Source organism: Anopheles marshallii, chromosome 2 (assembly GCF_943734725.1).
Source record: "Anopheles marshallii chromosome 2, idAnoMarsDA_429_01, whole genome shotgun sequence".
Taxonomy (NCBI): domain Eukaryota; kingdom Metazoa; phylum Arthropoda; class Insecta; order Diptera; family Culicidae; genus Anopheles; species Anopheles marshallii.
In genome coordinates, this window is record NC_071326.1 from 30,435,050 (window position 1) to 30,448,082 (window position 13,033).

At 44.5% G+C, this 13,033-nt stretch overlaps 3 protein-coding genes across 3 annotated transcripts in view; 2 read left to right on the forward strand and 1 right to left on the reverse strand.

The window, feature by feature from the left end:
* The window catches only part of LOC128718903 (basement membrane-specific heparan sulfate proteoglycan core protein), a 93,268-nt gene extending 91,665 nt beyond the window's left edge, over positions 1 to 1,603 (forward strand). Inside the window, exons 54-55 of the mRNA XM_053812518.1 lie at positions 64 to 214; positions 1,570 to 1,603. Coding sequence (XP_053668493.1) covers positions 64 to 214; positions 1,570 to 1,603 — 185 coding nt within the window. The remainder of the gene's footprint in view (positions 1 to 63; positions 215 to 1,569) is intronic.
* Positions 1,604 to 5,936: 4,333 nt separating this feature from the next.
* LOC128718971 (phenoloxidase-activating factor 2) lies at positions 5,937 to 7,702 on the forward strand. The gene is made up of 5 exons (XM_053812588.1): positions 5,937 to 6,109; positions 6,270 to 6,347; positions 6,481 to 6,620; positions 6,710 to 7,035; positions 7,108 to 7,702. Exons 1-5 carry the CDS (start codon positions 5,986 to 5,988, stop codon positions 7,700 to 7,702), a joined length of 1,263 nt encoding a protein of 420 aa, XP_053668563.1. The 5' UTR covers positions 5,937 to 5,985.
* A 319-nt stretch (positions 7,703 to 8,021) lies between these two features.
* On the reverse strand, positions 8,022 to 9,376 carry LOC128707227 (uncharacterized). Its single transcript, XM_053802176.1, has 5 exons — positions 9,226 to 9,376; positions 8,992 to 9,116; positions 8,822 to 8,913; positions 8,521 to 8,734; positions 8,022 to 8,440 (listed from the first exon to the last, which is right to left on the reverse strand). The coding sequence occupies exons 1-5, from the start codon at positions 9,369 to 9,371 to the stop codon at positions 8,022 to 8,024; spliced, it is 996 nt and encodes a 331-aa protein (XP_053658151.1). The 5' UTR covers positions 9,372 to 9,376.
* Positions 9,377 to 13,033: the final 3,657 nt, after the last annotated feature.

Consider the following 13,033-nt stretch of genomic DNA (forward strand, 5'->3'; position numbering starts at 1 on the left):
AATCTCGGTATCGAACCACAATGTGCCGCGTGTACTTAACTGGCGTTGAACGACTATTTGCAGGTGGTGTGCCGGATGTTGAACGTGTCACCGGTAATCGGTACAACGAAAGCTTCGACGGGTGCGTGTTCAGCGTAGAGCAGGTGGACGAGAACCAACCGATCGAGCTGCGCGACTACGCCATTCGCACCGTGAACGTAGATGTGTGCGATGAGTAAGTACCTATGCAGCGACCTTCTTCTCCCTGTTTAAACCTTGGGTTTCTTTTATCGTTTTGGTTTTAAGTAGCAAATTTTACATCGAGCCAAATGTCAAACACTAACTAACAAGCATCCATTTTAACGCACACGCCACCGTATGGAACTTGTGGTAACTATCAATGAACCTAACCGACCTTAAACAGCCCGTCCTGGATACCTTCCTCGCTACTTTACACCGATTTCGATGATCTGGACGATTCGCTGGGCCCGTATGAGTTTGATAAAATTGAGGAACCACCGCCAGTGCACATCATCTATCCCCGCCCGTACAATGGCGCACGGCAAGGCGCATCGTCTACCCGCTGGCTCAACATGCTTGCCATACCGCTCATGATGCTCTTGCTGACCCACAATCTAACGCAAAGCCATACGTTATGAAACGTTTAAATACCTGTTTTCTGACGGCAACGGCCAAAGGGTTTTGTGTTGCTTTGCTAGCTAGTTTCAATGCCATTACGAATGCGGCACCAACACACAGGATGGCAAACATCATGTACAGAACCTTCATGTGCCATTATTGTCCAGCGGTGCTGTGGATCGTATCGTTTTGTTGTGTTTTTTCTCATTGTCGCACGTTTGTTCCGATGGGCAGGGCGACAGTTTTGGGTGTAGTTTATCAAAAAATACGGTAGATGGCGCTATAGCAGAAATAGTTACATACGTACTAATATTTTACTCATACGTTATTGCGAGCGTGGGTCCATGGGCTCGCAAAACACACAACCAGACTGAAATGGACGGTGAACGTTATGGTAATACTGTACATAGACCAATAGCGAGTGCTTCATATGCATCTCATGATATTGTTCTTGTTATATCATTTGAGATTTCAGCGTGATTTAGCGCTGCCATAAGTGCACGTGACAATTACGATGGAATTTTTTTGGTTTTGTTTTTTGTAACTAAACTATTGCAGACATAATTATGTGGCTTAGGACAGTCAATTATCAAACGTATTAGTTTGATCCAGCAGTTGCTATTGTTAGTTGATATTATCCACTGTATCATTTCCTTCATCGTCCTTCCTAACCCAAAGTTTCGTCTCCATCCAGTACCCGGCTAGTACCGTAAGCAAACGAATGTAAATAACGCACCAACGATATACGACCACTACATATCGAGCTGGAAACAATGGTTTTCTGTTCTTTTAGCTGTAAAGCACTAGCTCAATCTTTAGCTTTAACGTACTAAAACGAAGGGATCGCTCTAACTTAATATAAAATCAAAACGAAAGGAAACGCTACAGAAACACCAATCTGACGAAGGGACGGCACCTAACTACTGTAAACAAAACTCTACCCATTTGCAGACCCAACCTAGGAACGGAACCACCCGTTGTGTAAAATCCTCCCCCTCTGTTCTTCCACAAGGCAACCGGCGGCTTCTAATCGGGCACCACAGCGGTACAACGTTTTCGCTTCCCGGCACGATTAGCAATGGTCCCGGAACTGGCCCGCTCTCGGGTGGCAACATAATCAACGATGCTTAATGTGGAGCGCGCAGTTACAAAAAAAAAAAGAAGGACAACAGTGAGCAGAGTAAAATAACATATAAAACCCATGCATACTAAAACTGTATCGTATACCTATATAGAAATGCAGCAATATCGCACGACGAAAAACATAAAACAAAACCGCGTACAGTAACGAACAACGAATGTGCCAAATAATTGTAGTATTTATGTAAAAGAAAAACAAAAACAAAATGAACGAGAGGAAATACTAACGAAAGGCGTACAGTCACGCCGTCGGACCGGCGTTAAGATTTCGACCAGCATACCGCCATATGTTTGTTTAAAACAAAATTTTGCATTCTTCCGCTCCTCCTGTGTGCACGGGCAGGAAAAATTCCCAGCGCGACGTGCACTATCTTTTTCAACCACTGCCAAACTTTCGTTTCACGTACGATATTATTTTGTCTCTAATATAATTGCTGCGCGACCGCGAGCAATGGGTAACGACCCGCAGCATACGGCGTACCAGTCAGCAAAAGAAACTGCGCAACAAAATGATTGTGTTCATTCGCTTAGGGGAAGAAAAGTGTCCCTAGCTCAAAGGGCTCAAAGCACATACCAATTTCGTTTCGATATTATAATCTCAAATTGTTGTTATACGCACACACGGTAATTCAGCACAGCTTTTACTTTGTTCTTGTATTTAATGCCTGTAAACGCTCTGTTCGTAAGACAGAGGTAGGGATGTTTTCTTTCTACTAACTGCCCATTACGATGGTCTTCAATTCCTACTACTAAGTACGTTCGATACGTTCGAACAAGGCGAGTAAAACAGTTAGGAAAGATGTTACGAAACTATGATGAACAGATAGAAACTAAAAAACAAACAATATACAGCAAAGGCAAAGGAACAAAAATAACTAAACTATAATTTGTCACTCGTTTACTTTCGTATCAATTATGACAATAAAATGATTAGTCAATGTAAAACGATACTACGATCGCGTGGGGTTTCAATTAAATCGCGCACGTCTGTGCATTTATTAACAATAAACGAGGAAAGAAAACGTGTGCTTGCAAATGCATTTAGCGCCATCTAGTGGTTGGTGCAGGAGTCAATGAAGGCAATCGTAACATGCTTTAACTCTACGGTCTACCAACAGCCTTCCCGTGGTTTGTATTTATTTGACAATAGTAAACATACCGATTTTTATCCCAGCTGTGGTTATTTTGCTTTCCTTAAAAAATAGATAAATAAAAACGAAACAATCATCATTTAAACTTGGACTAGTTAACAGATGTAAATTATGCAACGGAATCATCAACATTGATGATAAGCATTAAATTTCAAAAGCATAAGTATTCCTCCACATGCAGCACGCACTGTACATCTATGTTTTCTACACCTTGGGCATCATGCGGGCGAAAAAGCGCATTCGTAGAGCTCCGGGCGAAACGTCCACTTTGTAGTGCTCCGTCGCTTCGTAAAGTTGTCAAACGCAATACTTGGCAACAATAATAACATTGATTACACCTCGGAAACTATGTTTTCATTTTCCGATAAATAAACCCCTTGCAGTGGAATCGAAAGCAATTACCGCATCCGCGTTGTGTACTTCTAGTGCCGTTATGCGATAGAATCAGGTGGTACAGCGGCAAAGTGCAAAGTTTAATTCATACCGTCAGCTTCTTGTGATGGAGCCCCCGTACAGCTATCTACAAGTGGACATTCAGGAACATCCGACGCCGATTGAGTTTCCGCCACCGTTCAGCATAGAAGAGTTCAACCTGTACCACCATCACGGTTATCCGCCGCACATGAATTACGATAAGAATGCCTTGTACATGAACCATCTGTCACTGTCCGGCACCATGTTCCCGAACGGTGCTTCCCGAAGCACCCACAAGTCCAAAGGCCACAACACCAAGCATCAGCAGCAGCAGCAACAGCAGTCGCAGCAGCAGCAGCAACACCCGCAACAGCATCAGTCGCAACACCCGCAACAGCACCACCACCAGCAACATCAGCATCCACAGCATCAGCAACCACACCAGCAGCAGCAGCAACAACAACAACCGCATCCACCGCAACAACCGCAGCAACCTTCCCCTGCACCAGCACACCCCCCGCAAGTCCACAACAACCCACGTATGCCGAAGGAAGAAAAATCCGATGCATTCAGCAAGGAATCGGCCCAAGGACCACCAACTGCCCAAGTGGCTAGTGCCGAACCGTCGTCCAAGCTGAAACACTCACCTACCGTGCCCGAGGATTCGATCAAGAACCTTTCCGTCAAACAGCTGATCCGTGCGAAACATACGCTGCAGCAGCGTATAAAGCGCCAGAACGAAACACCCGAACAGAAGGCCGCCCGGAGGCTGCGGAACGCAGAGCTGAATCGAAGACGCCGCCAAAATAAGGAGGACATTCGCGTAACCATCGAGAAAACGAAGAACCGGCTGCGGCAGCGAATAAAGCGCGAAATTGATCGCATGCTGCGCACACGCCAGAAGCGAGACGATTTTCTACGCGAAACCTTCGAACAAATGGCAACCGTGTTCGCGGACGAGGACATGCTGCAGTACCAGGAGCGGGTGGCAAACGTGCTGTGGGAAATCTCGAAGGCGACGGGCGCAGATACGGCATCGCACGGGAGCGAAAACAGTGGGACGAGTACTGCCGAAAGAAGCGTTTCCTAAGCTTCGCCCCGGATAGATAATGGAATTGGCCGCCTGTATGATGTACAAGCTTTGTCTACTTTCTTTAATTTTTTTCACTTGATCAAATTGTACGCTTACGCGCGAGCGTACATGAGGGTAAAATATACATTGTAAAATAGAACTTATCGTATCGAAACTTGCATGAGATTGACCTTGGGCACCGGGATGCGTCCAGTTTTCTAGCAAAAAATCAAGTTCACACAAAGAAAACAAAAACCCCGCTTGGATCACAATTGGGACGAGAGATTTACGCCACGGACACCGATTTGGCTGGAAACTGGTCGTCAACGTCGCGGGGTCCCCCAAGGATACGAAATTAGCAAATTAGAAATTAATGCGTGCGATAAAAAAAAACATACAGCCGTAGTGTGTAAGTAAACAAGTTCTAAAGTCGCTCAAATGTAACTAGAAATTAAGAAGTGTTCGAATGCATACTTTTAACAAAAAAAAACCCTCGATGATTCGTGTCATTTTTTGTCCCTTCGCTGGGACCTTGCAAACTCACCGAACACACAAACAAACAAAAAAGCGTCAACAGAGCAGCGGTACCATCCTCAAAACAAAGTTCAATAAATCCGCTCGGTCCATATCCCATCCATTTGAATGGGGTGTTGAGTGCTCGGTAGAAAGGTTTGATTCGTATTTTTATCACTGCTTGCAATCAAACGACATTAGTAAAATCGTAAAAAACAAATCAGTCTAGGTGCAAAAATGGATTCCGAATGGAAAAAACTGGTACCATTGTTTGCACCTTACCTTCTGGGGATGTGTTCACCACCACCAGCCGGATAATTGGACACCCAGCCATGTCTGGCCAACCCGATGACTACTCTACCGCATGCAAACAAACGACTGTTCCACGCAACTGCATGCAGGCGTAATTGCAGCAGTGCCGATCAGCCACTGTAAGGTCCGATGGGATTTTCCAAATCCAAAAAACTGTGTCCACCGCGGTTTACTATAAATGGAAGGCATGCGAGCCATGGTACGTTTCAGTGGGATTCGATACGCTGTACCAACCAGAAGCCGGTTTAAGGTTTGGCTAGAACGCACGAAGAAAGTGTCCGTGATCATCGACAAACGTAACAAAAAGATTTCGTATGTTCAGTGAATACGATTTTAAAACTTCGTAGCATATTGGTTCATGCGTTTAGAACTAATACAGATACTGATCAAATAGTGGATACTATTTGATCAAGCTTTGTTCTAGTCGAGTGCGCTCAAAAGGACATAGTTGAGGAGCAAACAGACAAGTACAGTGAAAGTAGCTGAAATTCCGTACCATTCTCTCCGTGACGGTTTCAAATCGTTACGAGTAGAATTATTGCTTCAAATATAACCGATCTTAAGTGCCTTGCCAGTTTATTCATTGATTTGTGCAACTCCATCATTCATCGGCTGGAAGTAAACTGTACCTTCATTTGCTTCCATCCGCGTGATTATTTAATAACACGTTAGCACGCGATACATGCGTCAGAAGAGAGCGAGTGGATGGACATAATCGTAAAAGCACAAGAAGCGTATTGTTGAAAGCAAACCCCTGAACGTGTCATGGTTTGCATTCTCGTAGCGCTGGTCCTTGTGGCCAGCGGTGTCTACAGCGTTGCTGCACTGTCCACCATCCAACACAGTCCAGCGTTCAATTTCCCTCAGGATGGTGCTTCCCCAGCAAATGGTAATATAGAATTGAGCATGCTCCAACTCTTTTTCAAACACACACGGCTCCAATCGCTAGCACCGCATCACTATCATTATGAACTGTTTGTTTTTTTCTTTTCACATTTATGCTTTAAATAATTTACCCACGATGGTTTCCCAAACACCCAATTGAAAAGACCTCACACGACAGGCCACTAATGTGAGTAATGGCATTACCAGCGGTGTCCTTACCGGTGTCGTACCGTTGCCAACAGGTTAGTAAAGATTGTGGCCAATTGCATGGTAAAAAATGGCCTTCCTCCTTCGTTAAATGCAGCTTTAATTTTAACGCTTGTGGTATTATTTTTCGCGCCAAAACGCTTCACCACACGTCGCACGCAACGCCAGGTATTCTACCGAACATTGTTAACAACGCCGTACCTACAGGACAGACGTGCATTTGTGTACCAACGGGCCGGTGTAATACAACCGTCATCGGTGGTACATCGGATGGTGCTGGCCAGTTAGATGTCAGGATTGTTTCCAACGTAAGTGTCCGCAATGTGGAGTGGTTTTAAACGAGCACACGGAATCCCTTTCCATTTACTTTAACGTGTCCTTTAACCTACATTTACAGCCAAGTGCCAACACAGGGGTTACGATTGGCGCAACAACCACAACAATTACCGCAAATAACATCGCGTCTGTCATTGCGGTTAATATCGTCTCACCGGCCAGCTGCCAGTCGGGGCTGGAGCGTTGCTGTCTGGCGGGCAGTTACCAGTGCGGTTTGCAGTATCCGCCAGTTGCAAATTCCCCGGCCGTTTCTGCCAACCAGGCTAGCTACGGGGAATATCCTTGGCAGGTGGTACTGCTTGGACCGGGAGACGTTTACGTTGGTTCCGGTGTGCTCATTGATAATCTGCACGTTTTGACAGCGGCTCACAAAATTTCGGACTACACGTAAGTGTGGATACTAGTGCGTAAAACGGCCAACGTGTCACAGATTAATGGCCCCTTCCGACCTTCCCACAGTTCCGGCGGCCGAACGCTGAAGGTGCGTCTTGGCGAATGGGATGCAGCAACCACGTCCGAACCGTTACCCGTCCAGGAGTTCAACGTAGCCCGGTACTTTGTACATCCGAGCTTCAATTCGGCCAACCTTCGCAACGACATTGCCATTCTACGGCTGTCCGGGACAGTAGCGCTCGGCACTACGCCAACAATTGCAACCGCCTGTCTGCCCGTTACGTCGTTCGTGGGTAGCCGGTGCTGGGTATCCGGTTGGGGTAAAAATGATTTCGTCAGTGGCGCTTTTCAATCGATCCAGAAAGAGGTGGACGTACCGATCGTAAGCTCGGATAGCTGTCAAACGGCACTACGCACTACGCGTCTCGGTGGCAATTTTGTGCTCGATGCGACCAGCTTCATCTGTGCCGGTGGTGAGCTGGGCAAGGATGCGTGCACCGGAGACGGTGGATCGCCGTTGGTGTGTGCGCTCAACGGACGCTGGTATGTGGTGGGTTTGGTGGCGTGGGGTATCGGTTGTGGTGCGAATGGCATACCGGGCGTGTACGTTAACGTAGCGTCCTACATCACATGGATCACGAGCACGATCGCGACCGTTTAAATCTGCACATTGATCAAGCTGTAATTTACGCACCGCGGAGCTTATCCCGTTCCTGTTATTAACCTAAATTCGAGATCCGTTTTGTGTCTGCTACCAAATAAATGGATCCAGGATAAGATAAATAGGACTTAACAGTGATATTCACGCAATGGAACAAAAAGAAAGTAGAAGGTAAGTCGTATCCACAAAGAGCAGATATAATTTTGGTAAAACAGCAGGAAAAACAACAACTTCGTCCCGTCCGGCAATATGCCACCGCGTAACAACTTACCCGCCCTCACGTTCGAGGCTTTGCGTCGGTCTATCCTTTGTCCATTTGCTATAACTTGAACGTGCCGGTGCTACTAGCACTACTGGTAACATTACCACCCTCGGGTACCTTGGCAATTGAGTAGATATTGTACCGCTTTCTCAGCACTTGGTGCATTTCTTCCGTACAGTCGATGCGTAAACCGTGCCGCTTATACTCCAGGTACGTTCGCACGAAATTACGATTCGTTTCATGTACCTTGGGATGGGCCAAGTACTTGTTCACATCCATCCATTCGCATTGGGCAATCTCCCGGTTGCACTTCGTGATTTCTTCCGACAGTGGCGTCAATGCCATCACGATGTACAGATCGGAACAGCCAAAACCGGCCCCGTGTGCGTGCCGTATCGAGATGACCGATTCGAACTTGGTGCGAATGTTGGTTTCTTCGGCCACTTCCCGTATAGCGGCGTCAATAAAATTCTCATCTACGGATACAACAAAATAATACGTTACTGGTTTTGCGTGTCTGTATAACAGCAAGGGGTGGGTGCAGCCATCCACTCACTTGGTTCCACATAGCCTCCCGGTAGTTTCCATGAGCCGACGATTAGGGCATTGTTTTCGCTAACCACCAGCACCTGATTTCGGTCGTTTATCACAAGCGCTCCGACACCTACCATCGTATGCGAGTACGGTGGAATGTTGGCCGTTTCGTCCGTCGGAAGCCAGCGGTACAGCATTACGAACGAATTTTTGGCATGATGGAATTGAAATCCACTCTATCGGAACCACCGACCGGTGACAAACGGTCAAAAGTCAGTGATGCATCACATCCATTCAAAGGGGAGAGAGATAACCATACTTACATTAACTAGTTCCGGTATCCAACTGGCTGCGGTCAAATGGACCTTGAACCAAATGCCCCTGTGTTTGCTTTGAATCCAATGTTCGAGGGATCCTGTAGTGTAAAACATTACATGGAACAATCATGCTAGAAGAATAGATCACCATTATTTCGGACAGAACAGCGACTTACGCTTCAACACGGTTGGAAAACTTTCGGGGCTGCAGGTTTCCATGCTCGAGTCAACCGTGATGCCATTGAACCGATCCTTCACCCCTTTAAACGTGCCCTCGGGAGAACTCTCGACGGTTGTGTATCTGCAATGGGGAAAATAAGACACAGTAAACAACACACGACCATGGGGATATTATTAGACCGTGCGGCCGTGGCAAGGTTTACGGTGCTTGCAAAACCGTGTCAGCTTACTTGTTGAACCAACTATCAGCACCCTTTACAATGTTACTCTCCGTTTGTTCGCTCATTTTGCTCGAATGGCGCGTTATCAATGAAACCTGGTTACATCGGACAACTGATAGCAAGCGTTGCGGAATGACAAAAAGCGCTCTACTCATTTAGCGACCGGGCCACAAGTGTGTACTGCTGGAACACACGGGGGGAGAAAGCACTGTGGACAGTTATCTACGGGGTCTACGCACAGCCGTACGCACAAACTGTTTCGATTCTCCAGCGCACTGAATCCGTTCATGCGACACTTTTGACCGCTGCCGAACGAAACATTACGTTTCCCAGTAGGAATATCGATGGAAAAATAAAGAAAAAAAAATGCACTACACCTCACGTCCGTGTGGAATGACCACACATATGGTATGGCGACGAACAAATAGAAGATGCACTCGTTGTCACCACCAATCAAACCAGATCGCTTCCGGCCAAACAATGCTCTCCGTCGCAAGTCACAAGGCTGTGCGGCGTAACAATTGGTCCATTGTTTCGCGAGTATTTTGATTAGAATCCACACCCACACACACACAAACACGTACGCACACAGCCGCTCACAAATGCACACACTGCCGCTCTGTTTATCTTCGTACCATCGTCACAAACAATTGATCACCGCATTGAAATGGCAGCACTTTTTTTTTCTACCGAATGGCCAGCAATAAAAGGGTGAGTATTTCGCAACCATGCAAAGCGAATGTTGTGGGCCGGAAAAGTGCTTGCCAATTGTAATTGAAATCTGTGCCGTTTCGTGTTTTACCTCAGCTATATAAACCTTGAACATCATACGCACCAAATTTGAAAAAAAAACGTTATGAAACGTCAAATTACGTTACGAAATGTGTGAATATAACACGCACTAAATATTAAAAATTACTCAACATAAAACGCCTCTTAAAATGCACTTGGAAAGCAGTTTTCCAAAAGATTATTTGATTTATTTTAAATTGCTTCTAGAAGTCACCAAGTTTGACCGCAAGATCGAATACAGTGCGCTTTATTTGTAACGGATTTAGTTTACGCAGATCGTGTGAATAAAAGTAAAATCATAAATAGCAAATAGGCCGGTAAAATCGAAAAATCGACTACAAGTGTGCATCGGAAACAACCAAAAATATTACCAAAAAATTGCGGGACTGGAGAGTTTTGAATAAAGAGTTGTTCCATATTAAACTCCTTGAAAAATGTCCCATAACGGTAATAAACAGTAAGTTTTAACAGCAGTAAGTAAGTAAGCAGACCACTTCGACATTAATCTTAATGCTCGGAGTTTAAAGTATAGGATGATTAAGGATATGAAACAATAAATTTTGTTTTATTTATGAGTGTTGGTGCTCTTGTTGAGCGAGCGTGGTTAGGATCACAAACCTGCTCATTAGTGATAAGAAGTTGAAGGTGGATCGGTTGATCCGATCCGATCCAGGCTTGAACAACGAGGAACTAAAATGTATATCACCCGCAAGTATTTTTAAGGCATGTAAGCTTTGGTTCAACCAATCTAGCTTTAGAGTAAATAGCGACTCTTTAAAAGTTTTTTCGGAACCCAAACGAGGCATGTGTAAATTCTCCACCAGTGTCAGTTGCAGTAATGTACATTTTCAACATCTTGCTATGAATCCTTTGAACTGCCATTACCTCGTGTTATCCCATGGGAAACATCTAACATTTAATATCGTTCGAGGCTGGTAATGCTATCTGGCTGCAAGTAGAATATGATTACAATTCTCCACAATCCTCTCCACTATTTGCACTACATAGATGATAGTCGGAATGAGAAGAATCGCACGCACATACAATATGTTCTCGGTACAGCATTGTCTCCAGCACGAGATGCGTTTCAGTTCTGCACGCGTTCAATTAAACATGTATCCTCAATACACGGTTCAACATCTCATATCAAAGAGTGGCTTATTTAACGAAAATTCCATTGCATTTCTGTACGCAATATTACTACAGCTCTCTCTCTCGCTGTAAACTATTCGTCAATAGCTTAGTTAGCTATTTTTCCCTGAACCTAAGACGCTGTACCGAAAAGCAATACTACTCATCAACTGCGTGTTACTTGTTATCCTGATGTTTCTGTCCAAACAAGCTGTTCCAGACGTGCTTCATATATTTTATACATGCTTTATAATGCTCCATACTGATTCAACACATTCCCTTCTGGATGGCCAGGGCATTTTACGCAGGATGTATTTCGTACAACAGTTTTTAATTTAATCACTGGTTTCATAATGACCAATTAAATGGTCGTGCCGAAAATGGTTGTTAATTCTGCGAGGCGCAGAAATCAAAATTTCCACAGCACTTTCAATCGATGCTTGAAACTAATGAGGATACCGCACGTTATTTGCTGCATTTACCTGCCATTCAGTGCACTACACAGGTGCAATTAGAACGTGAGCTTTTGGGTGTGCAATTAGAAGATGAATTGAATTCGTTCGATAAACACGATGTACGTTAATAACATTAGGTCGTTCTTCGTACTGTGCCCACGGGTGCTGCATGTAGGCTGTATTTTATCTGACCGAGCGAACTTGATGCAAAATTACACTTAAACAAAAAAAAAACATGTCGTTCTGCAACATTCATTACGTATGCAATTGGAATATTTGCAACGAGACACGCTTGCCAAGGATGAAAGGGTTTAGATTGAGTTTGATGATGAGGGTTTTTTTATGTAACAAGATACGTGGTAACAGTGGTTTTATTTAATTATATTTATTGATACTTTAGACGGAAATTGGGCTTTGATTTAGTAGTATGGAAACATGATATATGGCACTAAAAACACTACTGAGCAGTTTCGTTGCAGGGATTTAAGAGCAGTACCCTGAATGGTTGTTAAATAACATACATTTAAGGCTTAATTTTGGAACTGAATCAAATATACATATATTCTAGTTCTAAAAAATTAAATTAAATTAATTTAAATAATCTAGTTGAAGCTGCATTGTGGCACTCCAACCTCGAAGGTTTTGGGCCCAGTCACTGTTAGCGATCGTTGACTTTTCATAACACGTAGCTAGATGCGTACGAGTAAACGGTTCAGCGAGTGAGAGTTGATGTTAGTCTTGCCGTGTGAAAGACCTGCCTCACTACTGGAACACCATCGGATCGCCGAAGATTTAAAGTAGCCCATAGCAATCAGACCTTCGCAATAATCAATTGCAAAGCATTGTACTACTTAATGAATCTCAATGAAATATTTATCGCTTTAACTATAAAAGTTTATCGTAAATAAGCTAAAAACGTTCATTTTCAATGATTTAGTGAAGAACATTCAAAATTTGCTGCCGGTTGCAGTGCGCAATTGGTGAGAGCTTTCGTCACTCTCTCACCTGTTGATACTGCCTCGGTAAAGCTGAAAGAGAAAGTTGAGCCCCGCAGTTCGTATCTTATCTTGTTATCCGAATGACTTTCTCTTCCTGCAGTCCTTATATTTTGTGAACTGTTCACGTGATTCTACAACTTATGAGGAGGGTAAAAAAGCAACTCCTCTACTGTTCGGTGCTGCTTTCCCTTGCCATCTTCGTTATCCTGCTGAAGACTGCTGAATTGTCTCCTTCTTTCGGTGCCCTGTTCGTTAATGTATTGTCAGTGCACTTCTACAATATTAATCAGCTAACTCACAACACGAACAAGCTATTTATCTCTCGCTTCTCACACTGTAGACGAAAATTCTAACATCTTGCCAGCATCCGGTACGAAACCGAACGCAAGGCCGCATGGTTCCACCGTCAGATCCGGCGAGACAAACACAGACAACAGACTC

Excerpts from the sequence above, each read along its gene's own strand:
- LOC128718971 (XM_053812588.1), top strand. The coding sequence starts at position 5,986 with ATGGTTTGCATTCTCGTAGCGCTGGTCCTTGTGGCCAGCGGTGTCTAC. Across the intron at positions 6,110-6,269 it reads TGGTGCTTCCCCAGCAAATG|ACCTCACACGACAGGCCACT; the intron begins GTAATATAGAAT and ends CCAATTGAAAAG. Across the intron at positions 7,036-7,107 it reads CACAAAATTTCGGACTACAC|TTCCGGCGGCCGAACGCTGA; the intron begins GTAAGTGTGGAT and ends ACCTTCCCACAG.
- LOC128707227 (XM_053802176.1), bottom strand. The coding sequence starts at position 9,371 with ATGAGTAGAGCGCTTTTTGTCATTCCGCAACGCTTGCTATCAGTTGTC. Across the intron at positions 9,117-9,225 it reads GCTGATAGTTGGTTCAACAA|ATACACAACCGTCGAGAGTT; the intron begins GTAAGCTGACAC and ends TCCCCATTGCAG. Across the intron at positions 8,441-8,520 it reads GGGAGGCTATGTGGAACCAA|ATGAGAATTTTATTGACGCC; the intron begins GTGAGTGGATGG and ends TTGTATCCGTAG.